The following is an 18,570-nucleotide window of genomic DNA, read 5'->3' as shown; positions in this document are numbered from 1 at the left end:
TACTTGTTCTGTGAATCAGAGCACACAATACACTATCACATTGTGCGGGACGGATATAACTTGTAGCCTGCAAATTTGAGAAGGTGCAAGTACACTTACGATAAACACTATACTGTAGCATCCCATCAGTTTTCCTCTGTAACAAAACAGCCAGGAAGAGTAAAGTGTCTTCTTTACCCATCTCCATTGCAAATTGAATATTTGGAAGGAGAGAAATTAGATATTGAAAAACTATGGGTAATGTTTCATTTCCATGAGGCTACATCATGAATGTATCATCTAAGTACCACTAAAAGCAAGAAGATTTTAAGCAGCTAACTGTAGTGCTTCATCTTAAAACTCTTCTGTAAAATATTTGGTCACCATTGAAGACAGAAAGCTTCTCACAGCATCTTCATCTGCTTTATCAAAAGGACTCATTAATGAATAGAAACTATATTGAAATTAGCATATGTTTAATGTCCTCATTAAATTTGTTGCCTATGAGTTCCAAAAAATCCTGTAAGGGAACTTTTGTAAGTAATCTTCAGGTAATCTATAAAGCCCTCCAAATTTGGTAGTCACATTTGCCTACAAACAGTCCCAGGACCACTGTAAGGTATTTAGATACAAAATATGTGAGCTCTCCTATGTTAATTACATTATATTTAAAATGGACCCCATCCTTGTGGAATTTTGGTAGGCTGTAGTATCTTTGAGGAACAGCAGTCTGCTGGAGCAAACACTTCATAAAGTTGGATAGAAGTGAACTTTCCTTAAGGATTACCCACAGTTTGCTTCGAATCTTGTCAGTTGATGTACTGCACACCCTCTTTGCCAAGCTCAGACATCATATGCTTTCTCTGGCTGCCTCTATGATTAAGCATTGGGTAAGTGCAGGCCTGGTAAGAGAGAGCAGAACTGAACTTGGTGTTGAGGAGGCTATTATCATTACTTCTGAATATATTGTTGAATATGTCAGCATTGTTCTGGGATCGTATAGACGGCACCACTTGGGGCATTGCCGATTGAACAAAACAACAAAGATTCATCAGACTGCAAAATGTGACCATCTGCAGACCTGAACATTGCAAGCTGATGCACTGTGCTTAATCTCACAGAAAAGGTTTTGAATGATGGCCGAGAAAAAGCCTAAACTTTGCATCTATACTCAAGTTAGTTGCCATTCAAGATGTTATCAAGAAAACTGACATGGACCTGCTGTAAGTTGGAGTGTTCCAATATTTTGTAGCTAAATATCTTAAGTCACCTCTCCAACTGCTCCTAGACAAATTCAAGCAACAAATTTTGAACTCAAGAGGACTTTACAGGTCACCAAAAGAGACTCAGACTTCAACAATCAGACCTCATAGTTAGTTTTAATCATGTACCTTTATCTACAATAGTTCCTTTACAGGATTATGTGGTGCTCATAAGCAGAAAGTATGAGGAGGATATTGTGGTCCTCTCTAAACATGGGCTAAATACAACACACCTTTTATACAATAAAAATTACTTTGAACAAGAAGACAGAGTTGCTAAGCCTCCTGTCTTCTGTGGTGACCAACTACTTCTGTTTTACAAAAGATGCCAAGCTAAAGTCAGCCACTTTAAAACATTCATGCTTTTGGTAGCACTTGGATGATAAGTTGAAGTGTGCCCTTGTGAAACTGAAACATTGCCCATGTTTCATTAACATCTAATTTGGAAAGTACTTTTGCTGAAATTTGGCAAGTTCTTAGCTTGAAAGTCCTTCTTTAAGGTGAAATCACTTTTTCATTCTTTTAGAAATTATCAAGTACTTGGATAAATTTTATTAGTGAACCCACTACCATTTGACTGTATTGCGGTTTATTTAATTACGACCCAGGTTTTGGCCTTTTATGCCATTTTCAAGTGATTGCTAAATGCAATAATTGCATACAGTAAGACCAAGTGAAATTTTAAAAGATGTAAAATGTCTTAAACAATGAATGTAAATTAGTGTATAATTACAAAATATGTATGTGCAGTTTATGTCATTAACATATTTAGCAAGACATTAATAAAGAAAAATATTCGCTCCCCACAAAATGCCAGATGTAAAATCATCACCTTGTAAAAAGATCAGCAGATAATAGTGGGAGCAGATCATATTCATATGGTAAAAACAGTTTTACTTTGGTATATAAAAGATGAACACGTTCTTGAGTCATAATGATAGTGAAATCAAAGAGAAGGGTTAACAGAATGAACACTAAATCAACAAATATCAAACATATATAACTATTAATATTGAATATCTCCAGAGGTTTTGTTTTTTTTTTTTTTTTTTTTTTTTGGGGGGGGGGGGGGGGGGGGGGCGGCGGAGGAGCGATTATATGTCACCCTGCCATGTTACAGGCACTGCACAGGGTTAGCCCAGTAGTGGGGCTGCCACTGTTCTACCCTGAGCTGGCAAGATTTCTTTTCAGAGTTTACTCCTTTAAGAATTCTGGTTTCATCATGCCCCTAGAGCTTTCCCTGCCCTCTTTGTTGGAGATGGAAAAGAAAAATGAAAGATACCCTCAGGCCGAGAAACCTAACACTGTAGGGAGCAAAAAAAGTAAGAGTTGGCCAAGGGAGGCCGATAGGAAAAAAAAAAAAACAGTAGAAGGCTGATACAAGTAAGTGGAAGTAATGTCAGACTTAACTAGTGTGCCGTGTGGTTGCCATCCACATACTTCCAAGGCGGGAGCCCCCTCGGGGGACTACGCTTTGTCTGGAACCTCACCAACTGACCTGTCTGGCCTCGGTGACCCTGCCAGGAGCATAGCTTCTGGCAGCACAGCTCAGTGGATCACTGAGACACACAAACCTACCCACCAACGTTAAGGTGGTAGTCCTTGAATGAATATCTTCAGACTATATATAATTATCTTTGGAGTGGTGGCACTGGGTACCATCATCTTTACAATAAAGATGTATACAACCAATTGTCAACAGCTGTAAGTGAACCCACATTCCGCGCGACAGACTGTCAATCCTGAGGGCCCGAGTTTGACTCCCGGCTGGGTCGGAGATTTTATCCGCTCAGGGACTGGGTTTTGTGTTATCCTAATCCTCATCATTTCATCCCCATCGATGCACAAGTTGCCGAAGTGGTGTCAAATCGAAAGACTTACACCAGAAGAGCGGTCTACCTGACGGGAGGCCCTCGTCACACGACATTATTATAGTGAACTCACATTAAGTTGGATGAGTAACCTAAGTCTAAAATGAACAAAATGAAATAAAATTGAAAGACAATTAATCACAAAAGAATAAAGTAAATGCCATAGATAATAAAAATACAAAAGTTAACAATAGAAATAAAACTGTGATAGGAGGGGCCATGGCGAGTTGACGGGTGGGGTGGGAAGGGGTAAATGGATGCTGGAGAGGTGGGTATATATAAGGGAAATGGATGGGGGTCTGGATAAAATTACAGTAGGGATATGAGTGTATATTTGATTAATTGTTAAAGTAGGAAAAATCAAAATGAGAGTGTATATGTAGGATAGAGTTAAGGGTGTTGGTTGCGGACGACGGGGGCAAGAAACTTGGTTGAAGGCTCCAAAATGAGGGGAGAGGGGTAACAAGAGACTGTGATATATACCGACAAACAAAGTGTTAAGGAACGGGTGAGAGGGTTGGGGGAGGGGGGGGGGGGGGGGGGGGGCAGGCAGACATGGATAGGGGTGTCCAAGGTGGATAGAAAACATGAGACTGCAGTCACAGTGCAATATTTATGAAATACAGTAAAAGTAAGAAAATGTATAGTAATCACGCTGTGCTTATGGAATTGTAAAAATGCATCACTCTTGCATAAAATAGAGTAGTTGCCCTTTATTAGGAAAAACTCCTAATGAAACCTACTTTGGTGTTACATACCTCCTATAGAATCATGTATGTCTATAGTCTATCTTAATCACAATAGATACAGATCTTATTTATTACAAGGATGTTAACTAAGGACAGTATGATGACATTATTTCCAGCACATGTAGATAATCTTGACTTGACATGTATATAATACTTGCTGCAGGTTTGTGTTGTGGACGTAAGAACAAAATTGAATTGGAAGGACAGAAAATGTAGTTTCGAACGTGGTGCAGGAACTTTCTTACTTTAAAAAATCATAAATCGGAAAGTATTAGAGACATCAATTTAATTTTTTTTCTTTACAAAGAGTAATGTCTAAAGTATTGTTTATTAAGTTTTCCAAATGATACCTTGAAGGTGGCCTCCATTTTTCTCAATGCATTTGGAGAGTCAAAAGGGACTGATGACCTCAGATGTTAAGTCTCATAGTGCTTAGAGCCATTTGAACCATTTTGGTGAGTCAAAATTGGAAGTTTTGGTGGACATTTTCCAACAAGTCTCTGTCGATGTTGGCAATAGCAACACGAATATTGTTCCATAGCTCAGCCAGGGTTTGTGAACAATTGGTATACACAAAGGATTTTAGATCACCATATAAGAAAAAGTCGCAGGGTGCTAAATCTGGTGTACGTGGTGGTCGCTGCAGATAGCCCCTCAAAGAAATGAGACTATCAGGGAAGTGTTTGTGCAACATGGTCATCAATATTCATGCCGTGTGAGCTGTGGTGTCATCTTGTTGGAACCAGACATCATCTACATCCATTTCTTCAAGTTCTGGAAGAAAAAACTGTTCAATCATCTGAACATAATGCCGTCACTGCCTTATTATTATATTCAAAAAACCATGGGCCTATAATGCCAACTTTAGATAGTGCACACGGGTGTTTGTGCCACTCCAATACTGCATATTTTGTTTATTTACACAGCCAGACAAATGAAAAACTGTCTTGTCACTGAAGAACACTATGGTGTCATGAGGCAGCTCATCAATCAATGCTTCACATGCATTTTTTCGTGAAAGAAAATCACGTGGATGAAGTGTGTGCCCCACTGACAGTCTATACAGATGAAATTTCAATTCTTCATGACGAATACGTCTCACTGTGCATTCAGAAATTGCAAGGGCAGCTGTATGTTTGCATGCAGATCGCTTCGGGGAATTCAAAATTGACGTACTTGTCCTCTAAATGTTTCCAGGTGTTCTGGTGGTTCTTGAAAGTACTGTTTTCTTCTTCTGCATGCTTTCAGTGCCCATTACGGTGTCTACCCACATAACAATTGATTTCCCATCAGGAACATGACCTGCAAGCATGATGTTGAGCTGTTTGCTGAATGCACACTGTGTTCTGATGACCAAATGTCCATTCAAAAAGTAGGCCACAATCACGAACACGGGTTTCTCTCTTGCCCAGTGCATGATCACTACTAAAGTTATTATTATTTTTTTTTAATTATGTCTCGCTCTTTTAATTCCACTGAAGCCCACACAACAATGAGTAACAGCCACTATGTGCCGCATGTTTCAAATAAGGAAGGTCCCACGCTACACCTTGTATTAGAAGTAGGTATTAGAGGAGGGGGGAGGTTAAAAATGCATGGAGAGTACGAAAGGTGGGCAGTAAACGGGGGTGCCATGGGGGAGGGGGGATAAATGGGAATACAGAATAAGGTACTGTAACTGCACCACAACAGTGCAGCATCCATGTGTGCATATGATACACAATACACATGTAACATATTTAACAGCTATTATATGCCTGCAGTATAATTTCCATAGTCTGGAGTAATTGCTCCTTAGCTGGAAAATGCCTAAATAAAACAAATCTGGTTTAACTAAGCAGTAATATATCAGTACACATGTCATCATGTCTTATTAGCAATAGATATAAAACCATTAAGCATTGTAGATATGGTGTGACTCACAGAACATGTAATTTTCACATTGCCAATGACAAAAGCACCAAAAAATACGCATTTGCACACACGATCCACAATACAGCATCCAATATATACAATATTCATACAACTCATGTTCTTGGATTTTTTTAACAGTGTACATTAGCTCATAATATCTTTGTCACACTTACTAATAAGGGAAAACTAAAGGCAACATAGAAATAAAATATGTCACGTTATAGTAACAAATAGCAAGACAGTTAAATACTGTGGGTATGATGCAAGCCTACAGGCACAGTATATTAGAAAATATTACATTACAACATTGGCTGTGAGTAAAGAGTTATTCGGATTTGGAACTTTTGAGGTGAAGGATTTTAACAGACCATTTCTTTCATTTTTTTTCACATACATTCACATCAATATGTTGCAATGTGGGCACCTGAGATACACTACAAAAATGGGGTATGTATGATAACTATGATATTCATGAATAAACATATAAACACATTATAACTGTAAGATGTGTGGTAGTAGAGCCTTATTGACAAACTCCTAATAAAAGAACTGTACTTTAACACAACTGTATACACCACTGAATAATGTTCATCACATCTTATCAAGAACAGATGCACACAAGAGTAAATTAAAGAAATATGCTAGCTGATGGAAAATGCCAAAACCTTTATTATGTACAATCAACATTAATGGCCATGATATGATTTAGCCCACCCCTCCACCCCATGAATCATGGACCTTGCCGTTGGTGGGGAGGCTTGCATGCCTCAATGATACAGATAGCTGTACCGTAGGTGCAACCACAATGGAAGGGTATCTGTTGAGAGCCCAGACAAACGTGTGCTTCCTGAAGAGGAGCAGAAGCCTTTTCAGTAGTTACAGGGGCAACAGGCTGGATGACTGTCTGATCTGAAGAAATTGATGAAATGTATGATGAGATAAAAGAAATTATTCAGATAGTGAAGGGAGACGAAAATTTAATAGTCATGGGTGACTGGAATTCGATAGTAGGAAAAGGGAGAGAAGGAAACATAGTTGGTGAATACGGATTAGGGCTAAGAAATGAAAGAGGAAGCCGCCTGGTAGAATTTTGCACAGAGCGCAACTTAATCATAGCTAACATTTGGTTCAAGAATCCTGAAAGAAGGTCGTATACATGGAAGAACCCTGTAGATACTAGTAGGTATCAGATAGATTATATAATGGTAAGACAAGGATTTAGGAACCAGGTTTTAAATTTTAAGACATTTCCAGGGTCAGATGTGGACTCTGACCACAATCTATTGATTATGAACTGTAGATTAAAACTGAAGAAACTGCAAAAAGGTGGGAATTTAAGGAGATGGAACCTGGATAAACTGAAAGAACCAGAGGCTGTACCGAGTTTCAGGGAGAGCATAAGGGAACAATTGACAGGAATGGGGAAAGAAATACAGTAGAAGAAGAATGGGTAGCTTTGAGGGATGAAATAGTGAAGGCAGCAGGGAATCAAGTAGGCAAAAAGATGAGGACTAGTCGAAATCCTTGGGTGACAGAATGAATATTAAATTTAATTGATGAAAGGAGAAAATATAAAAATACAGTAAATGAAGCAGGGAAAAAGGAATACAAACGTCTCAAAAATGAGATCGACAGGAAGTGCAAAATGTCTAAGCAGGTATGGCTAGAGTACAAATGTAACGATGTAGAGGCTTATCTCACTAGGGATAAGATAGATACTGCCTACAGGAAAATTAAAGAGACCTTTGGAGAAAAGAGAACCACTTGTATGAATATCAAGAGCTCAGATGGAAACCCAGTTCTAAGCAAAGAAGGGAAAGCAGAAAGGTGGAAGGAGTATTTAGAGGTCTATACAAGGGTGGTGTACTTGAGGACAATATTCTGGAAATTGAAGAGGATGTAGATGAAGATGAAATGGGAGATATGATAACTGCATGAAGAGTTTGACAGAGAACTGAAAGACCTGGGTTGAAACAAGGCCCCAGGAGTAGACAGCCTTGGGAGAAAACTCTACCATCTGGTGAGCAAGATGTATGAGACAGGCAAAATACCCTCAGACTTCAAGAAGAATATAATAATTCCAATCCCAAAGAAAGAAGGTGTTGACAAATGTAAAAATTACTGAACAATCAGTTTAATAAGTCACAGCTGCAAAATACTAACGCGAATTCTTTACAGACAGATGGAAAAACTGGTAGAAGCCGATCTCGGGGAAGATCAGTTTGGATTCTGGAGAAATGTTGGAACACGTGAGGTAATACTATCCCTATGACTTATCTTAGAAGAAAGATTAAGAAAAGGCAAACCTATGTTTCTAGCATTTGTAGACTCAGGGAAAGCTTTTGACAATGCTGACTGGAATACTCTCTTTCAAATTCTGAAGGTGGCAGTGGTGAAATCCAGGGAGCGAAAGGCTATATACAATTTGTACAGAAAGCAGATGGCAATTATAAGAGTCGAGTGACACGAAAGGGAAGCAGTGGTTGGGAAGGGAGTGAGACAGGGTTGTAGCCTCTCCCCTATGTTATTCAATCTGTATATTGAGTAAGCAGCAAAGGAAACAAAAGAAAAGTTCAGAGTAGGTATTAAAATCCATGGAGAAGAAATAAAAACTTTGAGGTTCGCTGATAACATTGTAATTTTGTCAGAAACAGCAAAGGACTTGGAAGAGCAGTTGAACGGAATGGACAGTGTCTTGAAAGGAGAGTATAAGATGAACATCAACAAAAGCAAAATGAGGATAATGGAATGTAGTCGAAGTAAGTCGGGTGATGCTGAGGAATTAGATTAGGAAATGAGATACTTAAAGTAGTAAAGGAGTTTTGCTATTTGGGGAGCAAAATAACTGATGATGGTAAAAGCAGAGGATATAAAATGTAGACTGGCAATGGCAAGGAAAGCATTATGAAGAAGAAAAATTTGTTAACATCGAGTATAGATTTAAATGACAGGAAGTCGTTTCTGAAAGTATTTTATGGAGTGTAGCCATCTATGGAAGTGAAACATGGACGATAAATAGTTCAGACTAGAAGAGAATAGAAGCTTTTGAGATGTGGAGCTACCAATTTAGTGTTGGAGGGCAGCGTGGAGGGTAAAAGTCGTAGAGAGAGACCAATAGTTGAGTACACTAAGCATATTCAGAAGGATGTAGGCTGCAGTAGGTACTGGGAGATGAAGAAGCTTGCACAGGATAGAGTAGCAACAAGAAACAGTATGAGGCATTTTACTTCTATGTTGCCCATAGTTTGCCCATATCAGTATGTGTGACAAAGATATTATGAATTAATGTACACTGTTAAAGAAACCGTGTACATGAGTTGTATGACTGTTGTATACATTGGATGCTGTATTGGGCTTGTGTGTGCAAAGGCATCTATTTTGGTGCTTTTGTCATTGGCAATATGAATGTTACATTCTTTGAGTCATACCAGTCTACATTGTTTAATGGTTTTATATTCATTGCTAATAAGATATGATGTACATGTGTGCTGATATATTACTGCTTAGTTAAACCAGATGTGTTGTATTTAGTTATTTCTCTACTAAGAACCAGCTACTCCAGACTATGGAATTTATAATGCACTATTATATTTCTGCAGGCATATCACAGCTGTTATACACTGAAATGCCAAAGTAACTGGTATAAGCATGTGAATTCAAATACAGAGATACGTAAACAAGCAGAATAATTTGCTGCAGCAGCAACACCCATATAAGACCACAAGTGTCTGGCGCAGTTTTTACGTTGGTTACTGCTGCTATAATGGCAGTTTATCAAGATTTAAGTGAGTTTGAGTGTGGCGCTATAGTAGGCACACAAGTGATGGGACACAGCATCTCCGAGGTAGTGATGAAGTGAGGATTTTCCCGTACGACCATTTCACGAGTGTACTGTGAATACCAGGAATCCGGTAAAAAATCAAATCTCCAACGTTGCTGCGGCCAGAAAATGATTCTGCAAGAATGGCACCAACAACAACTGAAGAAAATTGTTCAACATGAGAGAAGTGCAACCCTTCCACAAATTGCTGCAGACTTCAATGCTGGCCCATCAACAAGTGTCAGCATGCGAACCGTTTAATGAAACATCATCAATATGGGCTTTTGGAGCTGAAGGCCCACTTGAGTACCCTTGATGACTGCTTGACATAAAGCTTCACGCCTCACCTCAACTTGTAAACACTGACACTGGACTGTTGATGACTAGAAACTTGGTTGCCTGGTCAGACAAGTCTTGTTTCAAATTGTGTTGCACAGTTGGGTGTCATCAGGGGACAGTTCAAGTTGGTGGACGCTCTGTAAAGGTGTGTGTCTCTTGCAGCTACAGTGATATCAGACCCCTGATACTTTAGATATGACTCTGACAGCATCCTGTCTGATCACCTACATGCATTCATGTCCATTGTGAATTCTGATGGACGTGAGCAATTCCAGCAGGACAATGCGACAGCCTACACATCCAGAACTGCTGCAAAGTTGCCCGAGGAATACTCTTCTGAGTTTAAAGGCTTCTGGTGGCCACCAAACTCCCCAGACATGAACTTATTGAGCATATTTGGGATGCCTTGCAACGTGCTGTCCAGAAGAATCTCCATCCCCTCATACTCTTACGGATTTATGGACAGCCCTGCAGGATTCATGGTGTCAATTCCCTCCAGCACTACTTCCGACATTAGTCGAGTGCATTCCACATCGACTGTAGCACACCTGCATGCTCGCGGGGGCCCTACACAATACTACACAGGTGTATCGGCTTCTTTGGCTCTTTAGTGTACATTTTATTTGTGTATTGTGTATCATATGCCTGCATGGATGCTGTACTGTTGTGGTGCAGTTGTACCTTATTCTCTATTCCCACTTATCCCCCCCCCCCTCCAATTGCACAACGCCTTTCCTACTCTCCACACATTTTTAACCTACTCCCTCCTCTAACACCTACTTCTAATACTAGACTTCCTACCCTTCCAGTTCACTACTACTCTTACACCCACAACCTAAACAAGCTGAAGTTTTATAAACATAATCCCCATGTCAAGTCAAGATTATCAACATGTTCTGGAAATTCTGTCATCACACTGTCCTTAGTTAACATCCTTGTAATAAATAAGATCTGTATCTATTATGATTAAGATAGATTATACACATATGTGATTCTATCTGTGGTATGTAACACCAAAGAAGCCCCTGCCCCCTCCCATATCTTATGGTCTCTCCCCATTTCCCTTAATCCCAGCTCTCCACTCTGCCAGCATTACTATACCAACCTAATCTAATGGTTTACCACTCTTCCCTATCCCCCTCCCCCCACCCCTTTCTTAATGCTTTGTTTGTCGGTTTGTATCACGGTCTCTTGTTACCACTGTCCCCCCATTTTGGAGCTTCAACCACTCACCTATTGGTAGGTCCCTTGAGGTTTCTTGCACTCCCTCTTCCCCCACCCCCATCCAATACCCCAATTTTATCCCACATGTACACACTCATTTTGATTTTTCCTGCTTTAACATTTAATCAAATATACACTCATATCCCTCGCAGTTTTACTCCTATTGTTAACTTTCATATTTTTATTATCAATGGCACTTACTATATTCTTTTGTGATTAATTGTCTTTGAATCTGAATCTTCCTGGAAGATTAAAACTGTGTGCCAGGCTGAAACTCGAACTCAGAACCTTGCAACCCATCCTCACCGCGTGCATTCTGCTGCAGAGTGAAAATCTCACTCTGGAAACATCCGCCTGGCAGTGGCTGAGCCATGTCTCTGCAGTACTCTTTCTTCCAGGAGTGCTAATTCTGCAAGGTTTGCAGAAGAGTTTCCGTGAAGTTTAGAAAGTAGGAGACTAGGTACTGGCAGAATTGAAGCTGTGAGAGTGGACTGTGAGTCGTGCTTGTGTAGGTCAGTTGGTAGTGCACTTGCCCAAGAAAGGCAAAGGTCCCGAGTTCGAGTCTTGGTCTGGCATACAGTTTTAATCTGCCAGGAAGTGTATAAGCACACACTCTGCTGCTGAGTGAAAATCTTATTCTGTTGTATAAATGTTTATTGAAAAGATGATGGTACACAGTGCCACCCCAAAGATAATTATATATAGCCTGAAGATATTTAACATTAATAGCCTTATTTCTTTGACATCAGTCATTTTACGAGGGTCAGTCAAAAAGTAATGCCTCCTATTTTTTTTCTACGTTTAATTGTCAGGAAATTTAAATGCAATTACATAGGTTGAAAACCACAACATTGAGGATCATTTTGTCATTTTTCAATGTAATCTCCGCCCATCTCTACAGTTTTGGTCCATCTTTGAACAAGGGCATGTATCCCAGCACGGTAAAAATCACAGCTCTGCTTCCTAAGCCATTGACGCACGGATGTTTTGACGGCCTCCTCATCTTCAAAATGAATCCCACGATGAGCTTCTTTTAGTGGCCCGAACAGATGGAAGTCTGATGGTGCCAGGTCAGGGCTCTATGGGGGATGAGGCAAAACTTCCCATCCAATTTTGACAATCTCGTCAGAGGTGTGACGACTGGTGTGTGGTCTTGCATTGTCATGCAAAAGAAGAACATCTGCCATTGATTTTGTTGGGCGAACTCGCTGAAGACGTGCTTTAAGTTTTTTGAGGGTTGTGACGTATTGAACAGAATTTATTGTGCATCCCTGCTCCAAAAAATCAAGCAGAATCACACCCTCTGTATCCCAGAAAACTGTTGCCATAACTTTCCCTGCCGATCGCACAGTTTTGAATTTTTTCTTCCTCGGCGAGCTTGTGTGACGCCACTCCATTGACTGCCTCTTTGATTCAGGTTCAAAAAAATGCACCCATGTTTCGTCCCCGGTCATAATTTTTTTCAGAAACTCATCTCCCTCCAAACGGAAGCGCTGCAAGTGTTGGGAGGCTATTGTTTTTCGTGATCACACTGCCTTTACTAAGAGAAATAATGCGACACACTTCATCTGCAGTCACCCGACGGTCACCACGAATGATGTCATCAACTTGCTGAATGTTGTGTGGAGTCACTGCACTCACCGGCCTGCCGCTCCGCTTTTCGTCAGTCAACGGTGTTTGCCCTTCAGCTTCCTTACAACGACGAACCCATCGTCTAACAGTGCTGACATCCACTGTCACAACACCATACACCTTCTTCAGTCTTTCATGAATGCGTATGGGCGTTTCACCTTCTGCATTCAAGAATTCAATCACACAACGCTGTCTCAAACGAACATCGATGTCGGCCATCTTACAAACTTCTGCTGTGCTGCCACCTGTTGACACAGAAAGTTACTACTGCAGTGGATTGCAGAAGAAGGTTTGAGGAATGGCGCCAAATTCAAATTTTTCACTTAACTTAATTTTTTTAAGTAGAAAAAAATGGGAGGCATTACTTTTTGACCGACCCTCGTAGTATTCAGTTGTTTTATTATGCATACTCTTTCATTTCACTATCCTTATGGCTCAAGGACATGTGTTATCTTTTATATAACAAAGTAAACCTGTTTTTATTAAACATCTAAACCTGTTTTTATTAAACATGACATGCTCCCACTATTATTTACTAAACATTTTACAAGATAATGATTTTTACATCTGGCATTTTGTTGGGAGCGAATATTTGTCTCAATTTATGGCCAATTTTAAGCTTTATGTCCTGCAAAATATATTAATGACATAAACTGCACATACATATTTTGTAATTATACACTAATTTACATTCATTGTTTAAGACATTTTACATGTTTTGAAATTTTATGTTGCCATTTTTTGCTTTTAGCAATCACCTGAAAATAGATTAAACGGCCGAAACCTGGGTCTTAATTAAATAATCAACAATACAGTCAAATGGCGGCGTGTTGCTCAGCAACATCAAAAACTGATAAGCTCCATCTTTCACAAAACATAAGCTCTATCTTTCACAAAACATAATTAGCTCTGAGCACCCCAATTGATTAAAGCATTTAACAGTAAATACTTAATCAAAAACCTGTACTACCAGATACCAACACAGAAAGAAATATCTTTGGATATTAATAATCCAGTTAGTCACACGGTACAAGGAATATTTCTTATCAATAATATCAAAAACACAAAAAAATCTCTTAAAATCATATCTGTAGTTTTGATAATGCTGAGATCAGGCTTCATGGACAAATGTGCTGCTGGCCAACTATGTCATCCTTTACCAAGACCGATATGCTGGAGTATATGGTTAGCACATTGCCAACCCTCCTTCAATGTCTGCTCTCCAATTCAGGCAGTGCCACTGATGTCTTCCCAAGATTGAGAATACCCCACTCCAGAACCTTCTTACCAAGAAAATCCTTGGTAGTATTGGGAGATTTTTAAAAATTAATTTATCATCATCGTCATTAGTGTGGATGTAGTTAACATCACTGAATGGTATATCTAACACACTTTTTTTAATTATGTCAGTACATACGGAACACTTGGTAAATGATATGGGATTAGAGCAGAACATGTTAATTACAGCAAACACAATTCTTTTAGATTACAGAGGGGGGGGGGGGGGGAAGTTAAGAACAGTACAAATAAACTAATTTCTTGTGAACTGATAATGCAGCAGCACTGGAAATTTTCTCTGCTCATGGATTGGGTGCTGTGTTGTCATCATCATCATCTCATCATCACTGACACACAAGTCGCCCAATGTGGCATCACCTGAAATAAGACTTGCAATCTGTGGCCAAAATTCCTGGGATGGGACCTCCCGGCCATCAGTGCCACCAGGTCATTTCATTTCATTTGATTTCTTAAAAGTTCCTGCTCACAAATATAATGTAAATTAGTTGTAAATTTCAGCTCACACATTGCAGTGTACTCTGTAATACATCAAGTGACTTGAAAATAATATTTTTTGAGCAAAAAAAAAAAAAAAAAAACAACATTTGTTAACATATAAGAGCTTCTGTAAAGTTTGGAAGGTAGGAGACGGATATTGGCAAAAGTAAAGCTGTGAGTACCGGGGGTGAGTCGTGCTTCGGTAGCTCAGATGGTAGAGCACTTGCCCGCGAAAGGCAAAGGTCTCGAGTTCGAGTCTCGGTCGGGCACACAGTTTTGATCTGCCAGGAAGTTTCATATCAGCGCACACTCCGCTGCAGAGTGAAAATCTCATTCTGGAAACATATAAATACTTATCTTGTTGGCCTGAGGCTGCCCATGATGTTGATCAAACTAGTAAATTATTCTTGTTTGCCTCAGATGTTCTGGAATAACTTTTGGAATTTCCTCCAGTCTTAGGTGGTAGTAGCGGTTTTATTTTTCCTAAATAATCTTCTCACCATCAAACCTCACAAAATTCTTGATTTATTTATGGTTTTTCCACCTTCAATATTAATTACAAGACTTATAACAGTTACTTACTCACAATCCCTATCTTATAACCACTAACTACTGTCTGTTTTTGATTAACACTGGCCCTTGTAATAGAATTTTGACAATGTACCATCTTTTCAGTTTATTACAGTTATTATTTCATGTCAATTATGATGTCAACAAGATTAATATAGATAATTGCAATTTGATATCAAGGTAGGCAGAAAATAAAAACATGTATCCAATTAACTACTTCATGAAATGCAAAGCTTTTGTGTGTTAAATTTCATAAAATGAGCCTCTTAAACAATTAATATTGAAATATCTCAATTTTCATGAAAATTAAATTAGTATTTCAGCTCCTCACAATAAAGACAACTCCAATGTTAAAATTTAATCATTCTATACAAAAAACAGTGTTCCATTTTTTTTAATTTTTTTTTTACTGAAGACTATTATTGTGAAATATGTTTACATAATAGTCACTTAGTTCCATAACTGATAAAATTCTATTAAGCTACATTGTTCTTTAAAATTAAATGTGTTTCCCAGTATTGTTATACAAAGATTAGCATATGTTGAAAATTCAGAGATGATCAAAAGCATATGTTTACACAACAAAATTACATTGACTTGTGATGTTTAGTAATCAGATGTACTGTAAAGTACAACACGTGGACTGCAGTCTGTTATATTTCAATTTACACCTGTACTTCACAAGCCACCATATGCTGTGTGGTAGAGATTAAATACTGTATCAGTATTATTTTATCCCCCCCCCCTCCCTCAGTTGCATTCATGGATGGTATGTACAATCCAAGTTACCAGCCTCAACAACCCGCTCCATGTAGCGTACAGGCAAGTTGGAAGAAAACACTATTGGTAGCCCTCTATCCAGGCCTAAATTTCTGCTTTACTTTACCATGATAACATCTTTCACCTTTAACAAAGTCTTGAGTACATGGGATAAATGGAAGGCGTTAAGGTGAGCCCTCATCCTATAGTGAAGCATAGAGCAGTTGATAGGACGCTAACAAAATTGAAAATTTTGCTGAGGTTTCAGAGAATGTCCTTCTTTGGAGTTAGCTAATACAAAGCATTCTTATATATATATGATCACGTTGTCCAGCCTACTACACTGTCCTGACATTTCAGTCTAACTGTGTGTATTAATATTTTTGTAGTTCATACTCCATGTAACACTATATCTGCAAATACAGACTACATAAGCTGGATAAGAAACTGACAAAAGAACAAGTGCACCTGCTTGTGCATGTCAAATATATTTAACAAGTGTATATATATTATCCCATCCTGGATTTTCCATTATTTAGCAAGTATATAAATTTATTCTGAGGACTGGAAGTAATTTCAGTTGCAGGCAACTAACCCTATTTCCTCCAGCCCACATCCACATCTAAAAGTGGTTTAGTTTTTATGGTAATCTGTTCCTCAGTTACAGGTTATGCTGTTGGAGGCTGCAGTGCATTAGCTTTGTTGTGGTCACACAATTCTGACATGACAATCATATTTTCGGCCATTTACATAGCACTACTTGCTGTTAGTCATACTGTCAGCATGGCAGTGGTCATAGATGGCTTCCCCACATCTCTGAGGTAAAGAAATAAAAATTACGATTAGAATGTCAAATCATGAAATAGTTACCAATACCAAAATTTTTATGAGGGGTGTTCAGTAAGTAACGCAACACATTTTCCTCAGCCAATTTCACTTGAAAAAAATTTGGATTTTGTTGGGACACATTCAGCCTCTTTAGCTTCATGAGGTACCAGTACGTGGTGGTGCTATAGGTAGCATTCAAAATTACGTCTATGATGAATGTGCATTCAAGGTAGAGAGCTGTCATTGACATTCTTTTGGCGGAAATCACAGGTATTCATGGGCAATTGCAAAATGTCTATGGAGACATGGCAGAGAATCAAAGCACAGTGAGTTGTTGGGCAAGGTGTCTCTCATAATTGCAACAAGGTTGTGTAAACCTATCTGATCTCCCCCAATGTTGGAATATGCAGGTGCTCTCATTCGAGGTGATCTATGGATCACAATCAAGCACCTCGCTGCTCAGCCACACATCTCCGTTGGTAGTGCTGACATACTCATCCACCAGATGGGGTACTCAAAGGTGTGCACCTGCTGGGTTCCTCACTGCCTAACAGAAGACAATAAAGAGCAACAACAGACCACTTGTGCAGAATTGCTGGTGCTTTTTGAGGCTGATCACAACAATTTTCTCTTGAACATCACCACAGGTTATCAAACATGGGTTCATCACTTCGAACCACAAACAAAATGGCAATCCATGGAGTGGCATTACATCAGCTCTCTTCTCAAGAGAAAGTTCAAAGTTGCACCTTCAGTCAGTAAAGTCATCGCAGTTGTCTTATTCTATCTGATGTTCTCCCCCACAGTGCAACAATCAACTCGGAAGTGTATTGTGATACCCACAGAAAATTGAAGAAATGACTTTAGTGTGTTTGGCACCACAAAAATCCAAATGAATTTCTCCTTCTCTGTGACAATGCAAGGCCTCACACAAATCTGCGGATCTGAGAGGGGCCCACAAAACTTCATTGGACTATTCTTCCTCATCCATCTTACAGCCTGAATCTCATACCTTCTGACTTCCATCTGTTTGGCCCAATGAAGGATGCACTCTGTGGAGAGTAGTACATGGATGATGGTGATGTTATTGATAGAGCAAGACATTGGCTTTGACGTCGGCTTGTAGAGTGGTGTCATTTGAGCATACAAGCCCTCCCAGTAGGTGGTGTAAAGCCATCACACTGAATGGAGTTTACGTTGAAAAATAGGGTTTTGTAGGCAAAAGATTAGGGGAATAATATGCTGTATTGGAATCCTAAATAAAACCAACCATCTTTCAGAAAAAAATGTATTGCTTTACTTATTGAATGCCCCTTGAATTTGGCACATAAAACAATAAAAACATTTGATCACTTCCTCATTTCTCACAGTTCCACTCCATCTGAATTTGCATCTTCTGATATTCATGCTTTTAATCATCCAAACCATTCTTCTCTTTCTGGTACCTTTTAATGTGAAATGAGTTAACAAGCACTAGTATTTCATTTTGATTAAAATGTATTCACATGTTACTTAAATTTTTGTTGGTTTTGGTAATCTGCTTTTAATGAATTCTTCATTTTACCAATGTCAAGCAATTTTCTTGCATAAATACGATTAACAAATAACAGTTTTGAAAGATGTTAATTTGTTTGCTATTGTAGCAACCAGTCTTGAATTTTAGTATCTTTCTTTGCGCCAAACAATACAAGAGAAACAACATTAAGACAAATCAGTTCTAGACACACTGTCAAAGAAAAATCAGTGGAGAACACTCATCACTGAATACACTGAAGGAGATGGAGACATAATAAGTTCTATTGTATATTCCATGTTTCAAAAACTGTAGAATGGTAAAAATACATAAC

General features: G+C 38.9%; 1 protein-coding gene across 1 annotated transcript in view; it reads left to right on the top strand.

Moving 5' to 3' along the window:
* LOC126273309 (synaptic vesicle glycoprotein 2B-like) overlaps positions 1-18,570 on the top strand; it is a 124,550-nt gene that overhangs the window by 89,992 nt on the left and 15,988 nt on the right. Inside the window, exon 10 of the mRNA XM_049976852.1 lies at positions 16,557-16,716. Coding sequence (XP_049832809.1) covers positions 16,557-16,716 — 160 coding nt within the window. The remainder of the gene's footprint in view (positions 1-16,556; positions 16,717-18,570) is intronic.

Source organism: Schistocerca gregaria, chromosome 5 (genome assembly GCF_023897955.1).
Source record: "Schistocerca gregaria isolate iqSchGreg1 chromosome 5, iqSchGreg1.2, whole genome shotgun sequence".
Classification (NCBI taxonomy): domain Eukaryota; kingdom Metazoa; phylum Arthropoda; class Insecta; order Orthoptera; family Acrididae; genus Schistocerca; species Schistocerca gregaria.
This window is presented reverse-complemented; position numbering and strand designations above follow the sequence as displayed.